This window comes from Schistocerca piceifrons, chromosome 2 (genome assembly GCF_021461385.2).
Source record: "Schistocerca piceifrons isolate TAMUIC-IGC-003096 chromosome 2, iqSchPice1.1, whole genome shotgun sequence".
Taxonomy (NCBI): domain Eukaryota; kingdom Metazoa; phylum Arthropoda; class Insecta; order Orthoptera; family Acrididae; genus Schistocerca; species Schistocerca piceifrons.
In genome coordinates this window covers 191,504,873-191,528,430 of record NC_060139.1, presented here as the reverse complement: position 1 = coordinate 191,528,430, position 23,558 = coordinate 191,504,873, and the positions used below count along the sequence as shown (strand labels likewise).

Below are 23,558 nucleotides of genomic sequence, written 5' to 3'. Positions count from 1 at the left end.
ACTGCTTTGTAACTGCTGTTTATCTTTTGTCGGCAGCCGTATATTTATTTGATGAGTTCCCATTTTTCAATTAAAAAAATTATCTACATCTGTAACAACACTGGCCTGTTTGCAACACACTACTAATTGCCATGCAACAATGACCACTGCTACTGGCCATGTATTTAATAGGAATATTCAATCCTTGAATCTGGATAGTCAGACAATTTGTAGGACTGACTGTTGAGGGAAGTTTTTAATTTTCTGTGGAATTGGTTGAGAGTCCCAATTTCTTGTTGTATGGTAGATAAGAGCTTGTTAAATACCTCTGCACCAGAGTACATAAGTCCACTCTGAACTGTAGATAAGGAGATTCCAATGTAAAACATTTTATGTGGATTGTATTGTGATTCAGCTGAAACTGATGCTTCGTATCAGCAACAAAATCTTGAGAAAATGCAGTCAGTCTACAGAGGAGTCTGCTTACAAAACACAAAACATTCATAGAGCACATAATATAACATTGCTCAAGTGTGTGTGCATCTCATACCAAATAGGAATAACAGGGGATACTGAATGTACACAAAGAAGGGTGTAGCAAATGGTCACAGCATTGTTTGATCCAGAAGAGAGTAACTAAAATGTTGGAAAAATAGTACTGGTAGATCTATCCCCTGAGAAGAAGTTGGAAAAACAGTGCTGGCAGATGCTTGAAGGTAGACCCCATTTATCCGCACACGCACGCACACACACACACACACACACACACACACACACACACATACACATACACACACACACACACACACACACACACACACACACACACATACACATACACACACACACACACACACACACACACACACACACACACATACATGGAAGAGAACACACCCAACCATTACTTAGAGTCATAGTACTTGTTGAAGTTCACAGAGGCATACTGTACAGTGACAGGAACATGAAAGTAACAGTGCACAAGAGATAATTTGTAGTGTGGTCCCCAGAATATATAACACTGTCCAGTAAATTATCTTTATGCAACATTACCATTTTCAAGGTTCTTGTTTACAGCTGAGCCCAAAATGTGACATAAATGATACAGATAAGGCAGAGTTTATAAACGTGCAGTATCAAAACACAAATTTTCACAGAAATGGTATAATCATATTAGACAGGCATCGACTTTAATGCAAACCAGTATCATGATGTGACACTTACATTATCAGCATGCTGCAAACTTTTACAGCAAGGGCCGATTGCACCAACACCGATTAAAAGTTAACCGTGGTCAAGTCAGCTTTTAACCCTGATTAACTCGATATTCGGCTGACCGACCTCGATCAAAGTTAATTGAGGGATTTGATCACGATTAAAGTTAACTGAGCTCGAAGGGTCGATTATCTTGAATTGATCGCGATTAACTTATTGTAAACACGTAACATGGCAGTGCGTTTTGATGTTTTAGATGGCATAGAAGACAAAGAAATGCTATATTTTCAACAAATAAATCATCACAACTGTGTTGGTGTACTTGTGGTAAGGGGAAATCTTTTCGAAGATTATGGTGACTGGAAATTTGAAGAGAGGTTTCGTCTTTCAAAAGAAACAGTGAGGTGGTTTTTGGATCAAATCCACGATAGGTTAGAATTTCCAATTTACCAAAATAATCAGGTCTCACCCATGAGCGGACTTCTGATGACATTAAGGGCGTACGCAACTGGAGCATTTAATATAGTAATTGGTGACAGTGCTAATGTACATTCTACAACGGCACAAAGAATTATAAGTGAAGTGTCAGGAATCATGGCAACAATGTCTCATCAATACATGAAGTTTCCTTTTTAAGCGGAAGTACGCTCTGTGAGGGATGGTTTCAACACACTGGCTGGATTTCCTGGAGTCATTGGTACAGTGGATTGCACCCACATAAGGATTCAGTCACCTGGGAGACAGAATGCAGAACTTTTCCGCAATAGGAAATCATGTTGTTGTTGTTGTTGTGGTCTTCAGTCCTGAGACTGAACAAAAAGTAAAGATTATATACCAGAAGACCTAAAGTTAAAGTTATGACAACAACAAATAACACCAAAAACAAAAGCTAAATATCTTTAACTGACATGGATAACTCACATAAGCAATGTCATAGTAGAAGCAAGATAATGACTCAGACTTGCAAAACTGACTGAAGAACACATTAACAGCAGTTAAATCAAACATACAAGACCTTCATTAGAACAATTCTCAAACATTCCAGGGCCACCTGGATGGCTAACCCAATCCAAACCTAAAGACTATCCTGCACTGAAAGAAAAATCATAATAATAACTACAAGATATAGTGTATATTTGCCAAACAATAGATATATAGATATTCAGCAATCACAGGCCCTGCAGACCACACGCTGCCTCCACAAACTACCTCCAGTCCTTCCTGTTTTGTGCCCGGTTCTTCCAGGTGTCTTCAATTCCCAGGGCTGCTAGGTCCTTTGCCAGGTCGTCCATCCAGCGCTGTCTTGGTCGTCCAATGGGGCGTCTGGTGATTGGTTTCCCCACTAGCGCCATCTTCGCCTGTCTTCCATCTGGCATATGGGCTACATGGCCCACCCATTGTATTCTTTTGCTCTTTATCTTCTGTAGGATAGTCGGTTGTTGCATCAGAAGGTAGATTTCCTCGTTTTTCCTCCTCCTCCATTCTCCGTTATCTAACACTGGTCCCCATATCTTCCTCATTACTCTTCTTTCAAATATTAATAGTTTTTCCCTTTCTTGTTTAGTCATGCTTCATGTTTCTGAACCATACATTACTGCTGGGCATATCACTGTGTTGTAGATTTTCATCTTAGTGTTCACTGAGATCGATTTAGAACCAAGCGCCTCTCTGAGGGAATGCATGCATTTCGTTCCCACTGCTATTCTTTCCTTGATGTCCATTTTTATGTTGTTGTCCGTGGTAAACCACGATTCCAAGTATTTGAACTGGTCTACTCTCTTGAACCTCTCGTCATCTATCTCAAGAAATTCTATCTGCTCTTGCCTTCTTCCTAATTGCATGAACTCTATTTTGTCTCAATTCAGTTTGAGCCCTACCTTCTGTGCTTTATTGTCCATTTTCTGGTACATTTCTTTCAACTCGTGCTTTGATTCACTTAATAGTACTATGCCATCTGCATATGTGAGACAATTGAAGTTACCGTCCATCTCTACTCCAGCCCACTCCTGTTGTCTACACTGTTTTATTACTTTCTCTAAGATGACATTGAACAGAACACATGAGAGAGCATCCCCTTGTCTGAGGCCTGTCTCAATCTCGAATGTTTCTGATGTGGCTCCTCGGAAATGTACTGCTGCCTTTGACCCTTCCATACAAGCTTCTCGGGGATTCTGAAGTCCTGCATTGCATTGTATAGGCTATTCCTGTGGATGCTGTCATATGCACATTGAAAATCGACGAACAGGCTGTAGATATCTTTATCATATTCCCAATGTTTTTCAAACAATTGTCTTAGTGTGAAAATGTGATCTATTGTCGATCAGTTTGGTCAAAAGCCAGCTTGGTACTCCTGTATGTTGTTCTCTATGAATGGTTGTAATTTTCTGAGGGTAATGATGGACAGCACCTTATACGTTACAGTCAACAAGCTGATTCCTCTGTAGTTACTACATTCCATTTTGCTTCCCTTCTTGTATATTAGGCATATTATAGCCAATTTCCATTCTTCTGGCAGTTTCTCCTTCTTCCATGTCAACTGGATTAGTTTATATATCACTAAGTGTAAGCTCTCACCTCCCTCCTTGATTAATTCTGATGTTATTCTGTCCTCCCCTGGGGCTTTGTTGTTTCTCAGTCCTTTGATTGCGATTTTCACCTCTTCTTCACTAACTTCCCATTCTTCTTCATCTTTCCTTTCCTCTGTAGTGTTTTCAGGTAATATCCCATCTTGGTCTGGGAGATTCAACAGCTCTGAGAAGTATTCTTTCCATCTTTCAACAATTCTTTCCTTGTCATTTATCAGGTTGCCGTTCTTATCTCTAATGAAAAAAGTTGGGCTCTGAAATCCATGTTTCCGATTTTTTATGTATTGGAATAATTGCCTTGAGTTCTTGTTTTGGCTCTCTGCCTCAATTTGTTCTAGCAAGCTGGTTACATATATTCTCTTCTCTGCTCTTAGGATTCGCTTTGTCTCCCTTCTGATGTTGATAAAATGTTCCCTTTTCTGCTCATTCTCCCTGTCAGCTAGCCATTTCTCTCTCATCTCCCTTCTCTTTTCTGTAGCCTTCTGGCATGTCCTTATCTTCTTTCTTCCCAATATATCCTCCGCTACACTTAGTACTGCCAAACAATGCCATGTATAAAATAGCTAATATAAAACCTTTACAATACCGATTCATTGAACTTTCTAGTAAAACAGGACTGAACACATATAGTACTGGTACTAATACAATGACAATGGACCAACTTAAAGATAAAAACAAAAGTTTCCAAAATTTCAGTATAGTTACCTGCAACAAAATGAAAACAGGTTAGAACTACAATGAAACACGATGGCAAACAGGACTAGCCAGTAACATCAAACATCTCTTAATATTCATTCATTCATTCATTCATTCGTTTATTTATTGGTCCATTTGATTCATTACATACTTAAACAGTACATTGAATATAGGACAGGTCAAAATTGCAAAAGGATCAGAAACACACACACACACACACACACACACACACACACACACACACAGAGAGAGAGAGAGAGAGAGAAAGAGAGAGAGAGAGAGAGAGAGAGCATGACAAAATTAATTACAGATAACAATCGTAAATTACAAGTGACAAATATAGCAATTTGAATTTAACCATTATTACATTATCATTGTTTACAAGGCTAATTTTTGTAATTTAAAAATTCTTTTACAGAGTAAAAACATTTTTCCACGAGAAATGACTTAAGATTATGTTTAAAAAATTTTATGTTGCTGCAATTTTAAATCACTGGGTAAGCTGTTATATAGCTGAACTGTTATTTGTGATACACTTTTCTGGCACAGTGCTGTTCTACACTGTGTCATGTGGGTATTCTTTGTGTTTCTTGTGTTGTGACTGTGTATATGCTTATTTTGTTGAAGATTTCCAGTGTTTTCTTAGTTTGCAGATAGCTCTGATTGCTCTTTTCCGAATCCTAAAGATATTCATGCTGGTGGCTGAATTACCCCAGAAGATTAGCCCATATCGAAGTAGTGCATGGAATAACAGCCAATAAAGAAAAACTACTGTCCACAACATAGTTAAAGTTTTTTTTTTTTTGGGGTGGGGGGTGGGGGGGGGGGGGGGGGGAGGGGGGTGGGGCTACACTCACCTGTAAGTTGAATGGCAGGTGGCAGGTTGCACCAAACACCCAAACACCCCCCCCCCCCTCCCCCCCCCCCCCCCAAAATCAAAATATAAAATAGACAATAAACTGAAAATTGCTCTTTCTCCCCATTTACAAATACGTAGAGTCCAAACAGTACATCAAGTGTAAGCTCTCTCATCAGTCCACTCTTTCCTTACAGAGGAGAGAATGAAACATCTTGTCATGAAAAACATGATGATTGTTACTTTCAAAAAGATGGTACTTTCCCAATTTTGATGCTTAGTTCTTGTTCAACAACAAATTTTAAAAAATTAGCACTGGTTATTATTGCCTGCAGTATGCACATATATCATAGTCATAAACAACATTTCATTACTCATACAATTATAAATACCTGCTAAAATATTCTTGTAAGATATTCATTAATGTTTTGTATTCAAGGTGTCTTGCAGCCTCCATATAGCTGATAAATGGCATTTTCCATCTGCGTACAGAGACATGGATGCTTACTTTTTATATTTTGTATTTACTGGACCAATATCAAGCACATGTTTATCAGCAGCAGTCTTGTATTTTGCTAACAGTTTTCAATGAGCTTATTGCAGATGTTCTATCAGTTTTAAATGGTTTCTTAAACATTCTCACATTAGTACAAAAATAAAAAAAAATAATTTATCAAAAATATTAATGTAAAAAGTAACAAAAAATTTCTGAGCTTGTTTGTTATCAGCTCTTTTGCACACTGTAATGTTAAAGGGTGATGTAGCACAAAATGTAGAAATGAGGTTTTTAGGAGAAAGTTAAAATCCATACAGGTGGACCATCACAGTAATCTGGAATTGTATATAACTCATCCACACATAAAAATAAGAGAATATGTTTTACAGCCAGCTGCAGTCAACCAAAGGTTCAATTAAAATAACAAGTGGCAAAACAAGAAATACGTAGAAAGAGTAAGAAGATGAAACATGACAAAAATAAATAAATATTTCCACAAAAGTTTGTCAGTGAACTAGATTTATACTTAAACACAATGCTAAGGTACTTTTAGTGGAACATACATTGCCTTGGGTGAGAGCACCAACAGTGACAGGTGCCAGAATGCCAGTGACAGTGATGATAGTATGCAGCAAGCCAGCAATGGTGCCAGAGAAGTTCCTGGCAAGGTCCATGTGGTTGAGGCAGCTGCCACCATACAGTGCACTGCTAGCCACTGTGGTGACCACCATCAACACCACAACAGCTGTTTCATCGCAGTCCACCAGAGTAACTCCCAGAAGTGCTGCTGCACTACCCAATCCTGCTGTTATATCATTAGTAATTTCATTAGTGTTTTAAATGGATACTGCATTCAAAAATTACACAGAAAGAAACATTTTTTTCTTTGCCACTAGCATAAGTACAGCCATTACATCTCCATATCTGCATACCTTACAAGATGCCCTTCAACAATAATGATGTCATAGTTACAGATACTATTTGATTAAAAAATTCCAAAAATGTACAGAGAAGGACATTTGACATTTTCAAATTTCAACACATATCCATCACTGTAGTTTCAGAATATGATTTCTGAGTGATTAGCTGCCATTCCAGTACTCATTAACAATGTAGCAACAGAATGTTCACAATGCTGATTTTCATAACTAAACATCTGAAATAGCACAGCACTCCATACACAGTGAACAAAAAGAACTAACACACAAATGTTTGTGAGCCATACTGGTGTTAAACTTTACAACAGACTTCCAACCTATGTCAGAAAGTTAGAAGATGAAAATAAGTTTAAAATATAATTTAAAAATTTCTACTGGGACAGTCTTTTGACTCTGTCAGTGACTATATTGCCCAATAATATTTTGCCATTATTTTTATGTTCAATAATATTTTCCTATTAAGTTTACATTAAGCCAAAACTGAAAATACTGTCTTTCGCCCTCAACAATGTCATTATATTTACACATCTAACTGACAGCTGATGTAAAACTTTTAACGAATCACTGTTGTGTATAGAAGGGTTTCCCATTAACACATTACGAATTTTTAATAACAGAAGAGGTAATGTACATAAATTAGTATTACTTTTTGTATCACTTTGTATTATTTTGTGTGTATCATTTTATGTTATATCTATTTGTATGTGCAATTTTACTTCTTATGGATTCACATATAATTTACATGTACTTTTGGACAACATACACACAGTATTTACTGCCTACAGACTCATAAAGAAATTAAGAAATAAATAAATAAATTGTTATATATAATGACAGAGTCAGCTTTGGTGTTGTAAAAAGGGAAGCAGTAAGATCGGTTTGATGACAAAGGTGAAGAAATTTTAAGTCTCATTAGTGAAAAATAATGGGAAACATTCCACGTGGGAAAAATATATCTAAAAACAAAAATGATGTAACTTACCAAACAAAAGCGTTGGTATGTTGATAGACACACAAACAAACACAAACACACACACAAAATTCAAGCTTTCGCAACCCACAGTTGCTTCATCAGGAAAGAGGGAAGGAGAGGGAAAGACGAAAGGATGTGGGTTTTAAGGGAGAGGGTAAGGAGTCATATATCCACCCACACATACACAGACACAAGCAGACATTTGTCTGCTTGTGTCTGTGTGTGTGCAGATGGATATATGTGTGTGTGTGCGAGTGTATACCTGTCCTTTTTTTCCCCCTAAGGTAAGTCTTTCCGCTCCCGGGATTGGAATGACTCCTTACCCTCTCCCTTAAAACCCACATCCTTTTGTCTTTCCCTCTCCTTCCCTCTTTCCTGATGAAGCAACCGTGGGTTGCGAAAGCTTGTATTTTTTGTGTGTGTTTGTGTTTGTTTATGTGTCCATCAACATACCAACACTTTCGTTTGGTAAGTTACATCATATAAATCACATATTATGTGGTCTTGTTAAGGTATATAACTGGTGTGCTTCCAAGTGTTCAGTCAAGTTATTGTTTCTATTTTAAATATTTCGACAACCAATCCAGTCGACTTCTTCAGGTGCTTAGAGTTGTGCTGTTATGTGTACTTGCTGTCTGGTCTCCAGCCAGACTGTGAACCACTGATGGTCTTTCACCACATTTAGAGCTGACTTTGATTCACAATGCCCATCACACATCCAAGGGCATAATGGATGCTGAACTCAGCTATACATGGCAGTGCAAGATGAATGATAGTTCACAGTCTGGTTGGAGTCCGGGGAGTGAATGCACACAACAGTACGACCTGCAGCACCAGAAGACAACAACTCACATTGTGACTGGGTCAGTCATCAAAATATTTGAAACTGAAACAAGAATGCAGCTGAAAACACAGAAGCACATCATTAATCAATCACACCAAGAAAACCTGAGAGATAATATCAGTATTAACTGGTTCTTTTCAAAAATTTGTCGATGGTGTATGAATTATGTAGATCGTTGTCATTCCTTATACTGAATGCATGAACTGAGTTGTTTTAAAATGGAGATTATTGTATTGTATTTGCCCCGCCAGGAGGACACTGGTAAATGGCTTTCATCAACTCTGGGCTAATTCTTGTATGGCCTGAGCTGTTTGCCACAGAGTTACATGTTGCCTCCACAGCATCTGGGTATTTCAACTCACTGACAGGCAGTGTGCCTGTCACAGACAGTGAGCATTGTCATCAGGGCACTGTTCTGCTATGCCAGATCATGTGCCCTCGCAGCGCCATGCAGATATCCAACTGCTCCTCGCTATTTTGCCCACCGCCTGACCGTACAGAGTCAGTTATGCCCTACACCTCAAGGCGGCAGTACCAGCAGTTCTGTCCAGCCGAATCAGCAGTTCAATTCCAGCACTACCAGTTGCCAGTACCAACCATATTGTCTCACTTTGGCAGACCCAGCCCATTTCATCCTGGTCTTCACCATCAGCCTGTCAGCCATCACACACTGGCAGCAATGGCCCAATAATGTCCTAGATCTTCACACCACTGCCTATCATGACTCAGTGTTCTTTTCATTTTGTTAATCCATATTGGTTGTAAAACACTTTTAATAAAAAGTCATGATTGGTTTCATGTCAGTAGAAGACACATCCTCAGGTGATTGGTTCACATAAGGAAAAATTCTTTTGCAAAGACTCCTTAACAATAGTGTAAAGAACAAAGAGATAACAAAAAGTTGTACTACTGAACTGTGCTTGAAGAGTACTCACAAAGATTCTTTGTAATAGGTCTTCACTGAAGGTAAATGGCTTAGAGCCACTCCCCATCATTTGGTTGTAAACAAATAGCGCACTAAAAACAGTAGTCCTTCTTTAAGATGAAGGGGGTAGTGGAAGCTATAAAAATAAAATGTGTATAAAAACTAAATGGGCCAAACCAAGTTGTCAACCAGAAATGCATTGAGACAATATCAAAGTCTGAATGCAGTACACGAGAAGAGCCTTACTACACCACATGCAGGGTGGTTGAGCAACAGCAGGCAAGGAATACTGACTGAAAAAGACTGAGTCTCATTTATAAAAATAATGAAAGTAGACAGTTAAAATGCAACATATTAATAAAATCTAACTGATAATATAAATTCCCTCTTCCACAAATACAGTTTATAAAGTGCTGAAAGTGGCTAATTAAAACAAAAAATATTAATAAAGTCCGAGCGGTAGTACAAATTCCCTCATTCACAACTACAATACACATTAGTGGGCAAAAGCAAGGGGCTACTCTTGGAAACTAAAGACTTGTGATAATAAAATAGTGGGCAGCCCTGTGGATGCCAACACCAGTTGTCTTGTAAGTATCTTCAATGCTGGCTCTGCTGTGGCCAGCCCTCTCACCCTCCTCCCGCCCTTGTGGCCAGTCCGTTCATTCCTGCTAGCACTCCTGTTGTTGTTGTTGTTGTTGTTGTATGCTTAGCAACCAGCTGATCTTGTTGTGTGTTCTGCTGGGCCTTGGACTAAGCCTTCTTGGAAGTTTCCCTGAAAGCCCCATCAATGCCCGGTTCTTTGCTTTTACCATCTGTGATGCGAGGCCAGTTGCTGTTCCCCTGCACAGACAGGGTATGCTTGGTTTGTTGGCTCATTTTTTTGTGTTACTTAGTGGTTCACTTCTGTATTTTTATTAGTTGTCTCTTGCATTCTTATTCAGTGGTTATGCACAGGGTGTCTCACAAAAGATGCCCAGGAGGGCTCTTCAGGTCGTGCAGCACAGCCACCAGCCGTCACCACCACATCTGCCGGCCGCCCCCATGCCCAACTCTCAGACACTAATCTGCTAGACTGATTAACTTAAGCTTACTTTTATTTACAGTTGGTGTTCAAAATGATGTCCGTCTGTGGTAAGATCAGCCTGACATCTCCTGAACACATTAGCAAACATTCAATGAATTTCAGCTACCAATATCTGGGAAATGACTAGCCGAACCCTGTCTTCCAACTCTTTAGGCATTTGGGGATTGGTTGCATACAACTTGTCTTATAATATTCCTCAAAGATAAAAATCATGTGGATTTAGATCTAGAGAATGAGGAGGACAGCCAACTATCCTACGATCATAAACACATCACATTGCTGTCATAGAAGCATTGGCGTTAATGTAGTCTTGCATAGTCCTGTATGAAATAACTCTACATCTTTCCATCAGGAGTTAGTTCTCCAAAAAAAGGATCCAGTATATTGTTCATATACCTTTCAGAATGTATTGTTTCATGGAAAAAGATTGGTCCAATAATTCGTCTTGCATTAATTGAGTGACACGCTGCTGTTTTCACATCAAGCACAGGTTGTTGATGTAACTCATGAGGATTTTCTGAGCTCCAGTTCTGAGAATTTACAGACCCTCACAAATGCAGCCACACTTCATCAGAAAAAGAAGCATCTCAGGACCAACTTCCTCATCACGCACAGACTGTAACAGCCATCTGCAAAAATGATGTCGAGCAACAGTATCTGAGTTCCTCAGTTGACGAACTACCATTATTTTGTATGGTTTCCATTTCAGTTTGTGCACAGTATAGAAGACATGCACATGGTAATTTTGTCTGAGGACCGAGCCCAGCAACATACAGGCAGGGAAAGCCCCCGACTCAATGCAGTTGCAACAATATTTGAAGCAATTAAACTTGCAAAAAAATTCAAAACAAGAGTACACTCAGTCGCACAGCGTAGACGGCATGCGCAAAGTATTGGTGTCCGAGAATTACGCATATTGACAACCGGTAGATGCAGTGGCAACAGCCGAATAATGCGCCGTGTGAACTGCGGACCCTTCCCAGGTATCTTTCGTCTGACACCCTGTACTTTCCAATGTCCTTATGTACACATCACGTTTTTATTCAGTTCAGTGTGGAAGGAATACAAGGTACTTTTATTTTATTTTTCTGCTCAATTCCCAGGCATGTTTTCCTTTTGCTGACTATATTGTTGATTACACCAGCTCCCTGAAGAGTCAGCGCTGGCAGTGGGTGGCCTCCCACCTTGCGTATGATAGTATCATATCTTTTTTATGGTTGGAGGGATGTTGTATCCATCTGGTAGTCATTTCCTTCACACAACAGGCAGGCAGTGTGGGCAGCAGCCCCACCAAGATGATGTTGATAAATGTCTTTCATCAGTACCAAGATGTTTCTTGTATAGTCTGGGCTGTTTACCATGGAGTTACACGTCACATCCACATTGTCTAGTGGTACGAATCTCACTGACAGGCAGGGTACCTGTCACAGACCGAGAGCACTGTTGTCAGGGAACTATTTTCCTACACCAGGTCACATGCCCTCAGAGTGCGGCATAGATATCCACCTGCTCCCAACTATTTAGGACAAAGCCAGACTGTGCAAAGTCAGTTACACCGTACTCCTCAAATCGGCAGTGCCAGCAGTTCAGTCCCAGCACTACCAGATGGCAGCATGAGCCACTTCATCTCAGTGCTCCATGCCGGCAGACCCAGGCCATTTCATTCTGGTCTTTATCAGCAGCATGTCAATCATCACATGCCAGCAGCACTGGTCCAATAACATCCCAGATCTTCACATTCCTGCCTATCATGACTCCAGGGTTCGTTGTGCAGGTACATCCCAAGACAATGTTATAGGAGAGACGTTTCTGTTGTATGCAGTTGTGTGGATATTCATATAAGGACATCATAATTGAGTTTTGGTTTTATTAATAAAGTTATTATTGTAAAAGTGTCTTTGATCATGCATCAGTACGAGGATGACTAATACTATTCATGACAAATTTCATTAAGGGGTAAATGCACTAAAGATTGGCATCACAGACACATGATCGTCAGCTAATAGTTATAACAAAAATACTGTCTACTGAATGTTCATACTCATCAAAATACGGATCCAGATGAACCTGTAGCTCTAGTTAACCCAGAAACAGGTTTCCTAGGTGTATAGTTGTGAGAAGACCTGGAATGGGTTAAACGTGTTGAATATGCTAATGGCAATCTTAGTAGAGAATATTATGACTTAAATTATGCCTACAATAAGGCCCACCTAAATAATAGTACAGTATTTGAGGGGAAACTCTCTAGCATCATTCAGTACTTCTAGAATACAGAAGGAGGCCATCAGAACAGTAAATGGAGGAAAAACAAGGCAATAATGCAAATCTGCCTTCACAGTACTTAATATACTTCCCCTGACACATACTTATATTGTCGGAGACACAGTCCTAGTTGGCTGTGAGCCAACAACCGTATATGAACACGATTTATACAATACAGCCAACTGGTTTCGACATTGATTATGAATGTCTTCATCAGACAAAATCAAAAACAATTACCTTTAAAAAAATTACAAAAACCATTACTATAGAATAAAAATCAATAACAGATGGTTATTATACTGAACAAATTTATGGGTGATCATACTCATGCATGGTAACAGTTGAAAACAGACTTACAAGCAAAATTTTGCTCATAAATCTGTTTTCACCTGTCATTACATGTAAGTATGCTCGGAAATACAGAAGCGTCCGATCTTACCCGTCGGCTTTGACCCATGACGTCACAAATACCGCGGAAACGACTATAAACAATTCCAATATGGCGGATATAAAAACATCGCATATGTATTGTAAACACTGAAATACACAAGTTTCACAAAAAGCCTAATGACTGTAACGGGACAAGCGTGGGAAATTAGGGGTTTTTGGGTGCGGAGAAACTAAATATACAGAAATGTAGCCACCGACCGCCATTCAAAACCACGCAAAACAACGAAATAAATCAACATCACAAAACTGACCAAATACCAAAAAACACATTCCTATCCATAATCGGACACTTCCCTTAACCTATATAGCTCAACAGAACCTACCGATCACATCCCCCAATAGAAAACTAAGAAACGAAAGCTTCCCTTACACCTACATACATCGGCACTTATGCAGTTTAGCAGGTACGGAAAAAATTTTTCATTTTTTTTCAAAATTTGATCATCATGTGTCGTTATGCGGTGGGGGGAGTCTGCAGTGCCCCCCCATCCCCCCACAGGCTTCATTAGTGTCAAATCAATATTTTCGAATCATAGGCGGCCGCTGCCGCGGCCGCATTCCAAAAAAAAACTCCCAACCTAACCTCAAGTGGGCTACGCTACAGATCAATATGTTCATCAAATTGCTTCATATTACTTATACATGTTCATTAGTGTCAAATCAATATTTTCGAATCATAGGCGGCCGCTGCCGCGGCCGCATTCCAAAAAAAACCTCCCAACCTAACCTCGTATTCAGGGCTACGCTACAGATCAATGTGTAGGTCCCTTACGTCACATTCCTGAACAAAAAACCACAACCAAATACACTCAATAACAAACTCACCCGACGTACAGCAATGAGCATTAAATTAACCATTAACTCACTAATAGAAATTCCGCTTCAAATCCAACACCTGAGCAACAGAAAACTGACCCCACCACACGAAACAAACGAAACAAACGAAAACCATGAACACACCACCAGAGAGCACGACAAACAAAAACAAGACATCTACAAACACGCCACAATCGCAAATCAAACTCCGCGCCGTAATGACGTCACACACCACAACACGCTTACGTCACGGGTCAAAGCCGACGGGTAAGATCGGACGCTTCTGTTGACCCAAACAGACTTACAAGCAAAATTTTGCTCATAAATCTGTTTTCACCTGTCATTACATGTAAGTATGCTCGGAAATACAGAAGCGTCCGATCTTACCCGTCGGCTTTGACCCATGACGTCACAAATACCGCGGAAACGACTATAAACAATTCCAATATGGCGGATATAAAAACATCGCATATGTATTGTAAACACTGAAATACACAAGTTTCACAAAAAGCCTAATGACTGTAACGGGACAAGCGTGGGAAATTAGGGGTTTTTGGGTGCGGAGAAACTAAATATACAGAAATGTAGCCACCGACCGCCATTCAAAACCACGCAAAACAACGAAATAAATCAACATCACAAAACTGACCAAATACCAAAAAACACATTCCTATCCATAATCGGACACTTCCCTTAACCTATATAGCTCAACAGAACCTACCGATCACATCCCCCAATAGAAAACTAAGAAACGAAAGCTTCCCTTACACCTACATACATCGGCACTTATGCAGTTTAGCAGGTACGGAAAAAATTTTTCATTTTTTTTCAAAATTTGATCATCATGTGTCGTTATGCGGTGGGGGGAGTCTGCAGTGCCCCCCCATCCCCCCACAGGCTTCATTAGTGTCAAATCAATATTTTCGAATCATAGGCGGCCGCTGCCGCGGCCGCATTCCAAAAAAAAACTCCCAACCTAACCTCAAGTGGGCTACGCTACAGATCAATATGTTCATCAAATTGCTTCATATTACGTATACATGTTCATTAGTGTCAAATCAATATTTTCGAATCATAGGCGGCCGCTGCCGCGGCCGCATTCCAAAATTCTCCCAACCTAACCTCAAGTGGGCTACGCTACAGATCAATATGTTCATCAAATTGCTTCATATTACGTATACATGTTCATTAGTGTCAAATCAATATTTTCGAATCATAGGCGGCCGCTGCCGCGGCCGCATTCCAAAAAAAAACTCCCAACCTAACCTCGTATTCAGGGCTACGCTACAGATCAATGTGTAGGTCCCTTACGTCACGGGTCAAAGCCGACGCGTGAGATCGGATACAGCAATGAGCATTAAATTAACCATTAACTCACTAATAGAAATTCCGCTTCAAATCCAACACCTGAGCAACAGAAAACTGACCCCACCACACGAAACAAACGAAACAAACGAAAACCATGAACACACCACCAGAGAGCACGACAAACAAAAACAAGACATCTACAAACACGCCACAATCGCAAATCAAACTCCGCGCCGTAATGACGTCACACACCACAACACGCTTACGTCACGGGTCAAAGCCGACGGGTAAGATCGGACGCTTCTGTTGACCCGTATGCTCAGCTCATAAATTTGTTCAGTATAATAACCATCTGTTCTTGGCTTTTCCTCTATATTAATGGTTTTGTAATCTTTTAAAAGTAATTGTTTTTGGTCACATGTGTGTGAGTTGCTTTTGCATGTGTGTGTGTGTGTGTGTGTGTCGTCTATTTTTGACAAAGACCTTGTTGGACGAAAGCTTATTTTGTGACAGTCTTTTTGTTGTGCCTGTCTGCAACTCGTGTCTCTGCTATATAGTGAGTAGCAAGTTTTCTTTTCATTATATTATTAATTCCATCCTGGATTTACCACTGTTTTATTATTTTATTTATTTATTTATATGATATGGATCTTCACAATAAACGTTGAACATAAATGATGCAATTTGTTCACCAATTTAGTATTTGCCTCTTTTTAACGCTGATAGCTGCCAATGAACGGAGCATTAACACTCCTTGAATTGTTAGCTTGTAAGGAAAGCTTCACTCATGCCTCTGGACTTAACACAGAGCAGGCAACACTAACAAGGGGAAGGCCTCAGACACGGCCGACCGATTCAGCTCAAATTTGGCAGGTCATTTGTGTACTACCTAAGACGAAGGACTCTAAGATATTTTGGGTCAACACCCCCGCAATTTTGAGAAAATCACCCCTAAAAGTTATGACAAGCAATCGACTCAAAATTGGGGGGATCGAAAGATAATTGTAAATATAACATTTTTCATCATCAGGTAAGGGGTCCGCAAACGCAAACTTTTCCAGAAATCGAGGAAAGAAACTTTTACAACTGCCGCTTCTGTACCCACATGTTAAACACTTTTCGGCGACAGTGCTGACAGCACAACGGGCAAGGTAGCTGGCTGGGAATCGGAAAACCCGGGTTCGAATCTCGAAGAAACCTAGCTGATGTTCTGTTTGTATTTTTCCATATCTCAATTGATAGGGATAGGAGTGTTAATAAGGATCACAGATAGCCAACTGCGCGACACTTGTTTACAGCGAGGCATGGAACAGAATGCACGCGGGTGTCCCGGTTGCCTCTTCGTCATATCATAGTTGTGAACCTGGATGAGTGAAGGTGTCCAGAATGAGCCTAATAGAAGTCAATCAGAAAGAGTTGTTTTCCGTCATTAGGCTGTCGCGAACCTCGCAGATACATGTAGTGACTTTTTCATCGTTAATGCGCCGAATGAAATACGTTTTGTGAATGAATACAGTATTCATCCGTAAGTAACATATGACGAGTACTGTATGTAGTTTGTAGTAATTACCTCATCTGTTTATGCCCTAGTAACTAGTTATTGTTTGTTGTGTCATATCTTTAAAGTGCATAATCTGAATAATGGAGGATATACACCATTCGACTAGTGCTGTATTATATAGCTGAGAGCCTGTCACGGACGATGGCAAGCGGGAAGTTATGACACTGTGATTTGGTTTGTAAAAGTGTTGCAAGACAGATGCATTATCAATGCACTACCGGAAGCTGGCAGTTCTGTTTCTCGGCATTCCAGATTGATAGGAGCGGTTATCGTCGAGCGATTTTTGGAGCTGACGAACAAAATGACATTTGTTGATACTGAAGTACTCTACCATGAAGATGAAGCAGAAGGTGATTCAGTGGAAGATATCCCGACTAGTGAATCGCAAAATGGTCATAACACTTTGGAAGTCTCCACATCACTGGGAATATGTGCTTCATCTGTTCCCAATGAGTATTACGAACCGGTTACTAAACGACTGAACTACGTCACTATACCCCTTAAAATAAAAGTAAAGGCGGTAGCGCTAGCCAGGAATCAGCCAAATTGGAACTTACAAACACTGCAAGAGAATGGAGCAACAACAGCCCTGAAAAGGAAGAAGGACTTGAAACTGTGGGAAAGTGATATCATTAAAGGAGAGACAAGATACGACAAATACCAGGCGATAAATAAGTGGACATATGACCGATTTGTCGAATCTCGCTGTTGTAACGAGAATGTAACAACGAGAATACTTCAGGAGTGGGCTGCAGGTGCAGCACTTCAGTATACGGCAAACAAGGATTTTATGTTTGCTACATCATTATCTTGGGTAAGAAATTTCAAATAGGAATATAAAATTTGTCAACGGCATGTCACTAAATACGTCTCTCATAAGGAGGTAGGTACAAAATATAGAAGTTATACAGAAAGTGGCGGCTCTTTTCAGCACGCAAATGGCGTCACGTATGACCGCTTTTAATCGTGATTATGTGATCAACACCGATCAAACAGGATGCGAGTATTGGGTGAACACTCTATGCACATTATCGCATAAGGGAGAAAAACGAACCCTTGTCGCAGTTAGTAGTAAAAACAATCCAACACATTCGTACACGGCACAGTATGCCAGCACAGCCTCTGGAAAAGTGTTGCCTAAGGTTTTCCTGTGTTTACAAGAAACAAATGTTACATTTGGTCCTCAGGTTATAGAAGAGGTCAATCGTTTAACCGACTTGTTGAAAAATGTTTACATTACCTGCTCCAAATCCGGGAAACTGACAAATGCGATTTACAGAACATTTCTTGAAAATGTTTTAAAACCATATGTTTCTGATAACAAGTTTTGTCTAATGTTGGATTCCTGGAGTGGACAAATTAATACTACAATATATGACACAATGTTTATAGATGGCGAGGGTCAGGAGACGTGCACAGTTAAAGTAATACCTCCAAACTGCACACCTGTGTGCCAGCCGTCTGATGTTTATTTCTATCACCAAGTTAAAAAATTTATTTCCAGGCTTCAGAGTTGCAGTGTGCTTCTAGAAACCCAGCGGGAATTGCACAACAGCACGGATGCAATAACTATTCACAGCATAATTTGTAACCAACTTTCAGCACCGATTTTTCAGGCAATGATATCGTAAGCGTGGTACACATCAAAATTAATTCCTGAAAAAGATGTATTTTTAAACGTAAACCAAGTTTGTTTTCCGCCGATTCTTCGGAAGGAACAGTGTAGCTGTCGAAAAGATTGCATTCATTAGATGTTCTTGGTGTCGTGAGTATATTTGTTTCAAATTTTTATATGACAAATACCACCATCCATCTAGCTGTTCGAAGAAAAGTGAGGACAGGTAACAGTGACTGGAAGAGCCATCATAAAGTGACCTGGAGTAACATTTTAGTTGTTTACTATCCCGAGAGGTTTGAGAAATTTAGTTGCCTACCTTACCATTATCATTCCTTATTGATTTGCTTACCTTATTAACCCTCCTATCCTATCAATTGAGATATGGAAAAATACAAATGAAAAGAAGAACATCTGATAGGTATCTTCGAGGTTCAAAACCGGATTCTCCGATTTTGAGCCAGTTACCTTGGCCGGTGTGCTATCGGTGCTGTCACCCAAAAGCGTTTACCATGTGGGTACAGACGCAACAGTTGTAAAAGTTTCTTACCTCAATTTCTGGAAGAGTAAGCGTTTTCGGATGCCATACCTGATGATGAAAAATGCTCTATTTACAATTATCTATTGATCCTGCCAATTTTGAGTCGATTGCTCGTCATAACCCTTAGAGGTGATTTTCTCAAAAAAACGGGGGTGTTGACCCAAAATATCTCAGATTCCTTCGTTTTAGGTTGTACACAAGTGACCTGCCAAATTTGAGCCGAATCGGTTGGCTGTGTCTGAGGCCTTCCCCTTGTAAGTGGTCCTATGTCCTCAGCACGATTACTTGATGTAACGTTGTAAGTCCTCAAATAATTATGCAGTACACAGTCTATATTCATACCCCAGCTTACAGTCAAAGGGTTTTTTGAACACATGAAACCTGGAACTCAATATACCAAATGCCCATTCCACCGTTTGATGTGCACAAGATAGCCTGTAGTTAACAACTTTACCTTTCTCATTAACAGTGACTTTATATTTACAGAAGAGTTCAGTCAGTTCTTTTAATAACAGAAACAATTCATCACCTACAAAAACATAAGGAGTTCTGTTCTGTTGTCCAGGAAGTGGTTTACCTTGTGGGATATGTAGTGTCCCATCAGTCAGCTTTTCTCCTAATGCTGAATTTGAAAAAAAATGTTTGCATCACTAAATCTGTGTATAATGGAACCATTAAGACTACAGAGTAATGCTGTTTATAACCGAAATACAAGAAAATGAAGGATTTCTCAGTGTGACATGTTTCCCATTAACAGCTCCAGGACAACTGTAAAACTGCCACTTCCTATACAACTCGGGGTGCTGTGCTGTGTGACTGCTATGCGATGAACCACAGAGGCTCTACTGGTCTACCGTGCCTCTGCTCTGCCTCCGCTGTGGGCAATGCCTTAACAGTTTAGATTGGTCTGACACGGATTTAACATTTTTATAAGATATTCCACTACATCAATGGGTTGCCCCATTGTTTTGGTTCGTATAGCAGCGTGCTATGGTACAGTGGCACAGGGATTTCAATGTTTCTACCATCCTACTATCCCAATAGACAGTTAAAAAAAATTTTAACGCTGAAAGGAATATTTCTTCATATGTCTGAACTCAAGTTCTGCTAATGCATTAGATTTTCTCTCTAGTGCCCCTAATCAACTAAAACACTGAGATTTGGAAAGGTTCCTTAATTCAAAAGCATCACCCTCATGTTAATTCATCATCATCTTGTGAAAATTCTACAACTGTCAGTCACCTTCTTGTAGTCCTCTGGCATTCATCACTTCCCAACTCCAGCTCCATCTAGATCATCCAAAGTTTCTTTGTTCCAAAGTTTCTTCTTTTCGCTTGAATCCAATACCACACTTTCTTAGGCAATCTTTTCTACACATCAATAGTATTTTAGACATTTCACCTCTATGTTACCTATTATTGATCTATCGACACCTAAGTCTCAGTTATTTGGTATACAGTCCAGCTTGGAGATGCCACAACTTCACCACCAAAAGTCCATCTCTACTGGAAGCAACTCGTTTCTCTGATGATTGTTTATTATCCACACATAGCAACATTTTAAACAAGTGAATGATACATTACCTGTTTGGTCCTTTTTGTTATTCAAAAGGACTCAGTTCAGTTGTCACATGGTCCTCCTGCCCTGCCATATTTTATTGTTTATGTCATCTTCATTTTTTTGTTTGAGGATATCATAACCCCCAGATACTTAAAAGATGTACTTCTGATGGTATTACAATCTGGTCATCAGTGAAGAGAAGTGTGTACGAGGTTTTATTCCCACAGGATCTCCCAAGTGTTCCTCCAGACTTCATCTGCTTCCTCCACATAGACTTTTAAATACCGTTGATGCTGTTGCACATACTTGGCATAGCCCATTTGTAACAGGAAACTCGGCTGACACTGAATTTCTTACACTGACTGCACTCACACAGTCCATATAAAACTGTTTAGCTGCTTTCAAATTAATGATATGAATATAATAGAGAGAAACATTCCACGTGGGAAAAATATATCTAAAAAGAAAGATGATGAAACTTACCAGACAAAAGCGCTGGCAGGTCGATAGACACACAAACAAACACAAACATACACACAAAATTCTAGCTTTCGCAACCAATGGTTGCCTCGTCAGGAAAGAGGGAAGGAGAAGGAAAGACAAAAGGATATGGGTTTTAAGGGAGAGGGTAAGGAGTCATTCCAATCCCGGGAGCGGAAAGACTTACCTTAGGGGGAAAAAAGGACAGGTATACACTCGCACACACACACATATCCATCCACACATACACAGACATAAGCAGACATTTGTAAATGTCAGTAATGGCCCTTTGTGCTTCTTTCAGTTTAGTTCCATACATTTTAAGGTCTTCATCAAGTCAAGTGCTCAACCATTTATTATAGGCCTCCTTTTTCATCTGCACAATTTCTCTACCTCCTCATGCCACTATGAATTCCTCCCCTTTTTTTCAATTTCTTTTTCTCCCCCAGAGCTTCAAAGGTCACCTAATGTGTCACTTCTGTAACAGACTGATACATATTCCCTACAGTATCATCCTCCGTATGTTATGTCTTTGCTGCCAGTCTAAGTTGATAGAGGAAGTGTGTTGAATTCTCCTGCAAATTTAACACATTATAGTGGATCTTTGAAGACTTTTTATACTTGCCATCTCTTCACCTACAATTTCTTTTAGCCTAAAGGGAAAGTAAACTACCCAAACCAGTAAGTAATGGTCTGAGCCAGATTTGGGGCCCTGTAAAACTCATGTGTCCTTAATAAATCACATGGTCAATTATTGAAGTTAACTTCTGAGTCACTTGTTCCTGTGCATAGTGACGTCAGCAAATGAGATAATGAATGGATAGTTTAGGTATAAGTCACTACATCAAGTTAATTCAAAGTAGCAGCTTACCTCTCAGGTACACACTTTACAAATTTTCAATTTGGTGTACTAAGGAAGTACCTGGTAACTTAAATATTGCTTACATTCTCAAAATATGTGACTGTAATGTAAGTGACAATTATTTGGGCATATTACTTCCATTCATAACGGGTACATTTCTTGCTAGAATCTTACGAAGTTGTGTTCAGGTTGTCTCTGAGAGTGTTCTTACTAAGTCAAATGGCAGTGTAGAAAGATCCACTGGCTCAACTGGCAGTGCAGAACAAATTTAATAAAAATGTAGAGAATATCAACAATATCTGTTCTTACTTTCTATAATGAAATATTCCTTCTGGAAACAATCCCACTGCCTGTGGCTAAGCCATATCTTCACAATACCCTTCTCCCAGGAATGCTCATCCAGGAAGTTTAGCAGGAGAAATTCTGTGGCTTTTGGAAGGTAGGATATAAGGTACCTGCGGCACTAAAGTTGTGAGAATGGGTCATGCTTGACTAGTTCACTCAGTGGAGCATTTGCCCACAAAAGGCAAAGGTCCCGTGTTTGAGTCCTCGTTTGCTGCACAGTTTTCATATGCCACGAAATTTCATTATCAGCACACACACAACCACAGAGAGAAAAATTCATTCTGAAAAGATTCATTCTTTACTAATTTCCATGATTCTGGAAAGCATGGTATCAGCAACTATTCTGTTTAACCAAATTATGCAATAAATTGCAGATAACTATCAAAATTGCAATATTAATTTCCTTTATATTTGACGACTATTTCTGAGATCAGGTGAATGAAGTTCAGCTCCGTACTGCATTATACTAAAGATGTATTTAACTAAAATGAAAATTCGTGTGGCTGTCATAATGTATGTTATTGCATAGCTTATCAAATGATTTGATAATGAGCTTAGGCTTGAAACTAGTAATCAAGTACTAATGGAAATTAATATTTCAACTTTGACGGTCGTCTGCAATTTGTTGCATAATTTGGGAAGGCTCATTCTGGAAATCAAATCTGAGGATTAAGTCACCAACTTGCAAGTCCTAGGAAGAGTGGACATCAACAGCATTGAAACCACAATTGTTGTATATCAGCTAAGATGGTTTTGGCATGTTTGCAGTATGAGTTATATCATGATTACTTGTTACTGCTTTATAGTGAGCTACACTCTAGTTCAAAACACCTGGAGTTCCTATATCTCAAAGATTAATGCAAACAAGTAGTGAAGATGATCAACAACAGCCCAGATACAGGGGAAGAAAATATTCTCAATCATGTTACCAAATTATCCATAGAGCTGATGGTATTTTTGAAAGAAAAAATTTCACTCATTAAGAAGACAAATGATACAGATGCATTCATTAACATATAATGCTCCATGAATTCCAACATTAATGATAGCCTTTAACAATGTGGACCAAGCCACCCTACACATCAGTTCGCAGAAGCAGCCGTTTCGAGCTACTTTTGTAACATTCATAACAACCAACTACAACAACACTAATGTAATTACACT

General features: G+C 39.5%; 1 protein-coding gene across 1 annotated transcript in view; it reads right to left on the bottom strand.

The window, feature by feature from the left end:
* The window catches only part of LOC124777865, a 66,563-nt gene that overhangs the window by 26,747 nt on the left and 16,258 nt on the right, over nt 1–23,558 (bottom strand). The window contains exon 3 of the mRNA XM_047253399.1: nt 6,391–6,632. Coding sequence (XP_047109355.1) covers nt 6,391–6,558 — 168 coding nt within the window. The 5' untranslated portion in view covers nt 6,559–6,632. The remainder of the gene's footprint in view (nt 1–6,390; nt 6,633–23,558) is intronic.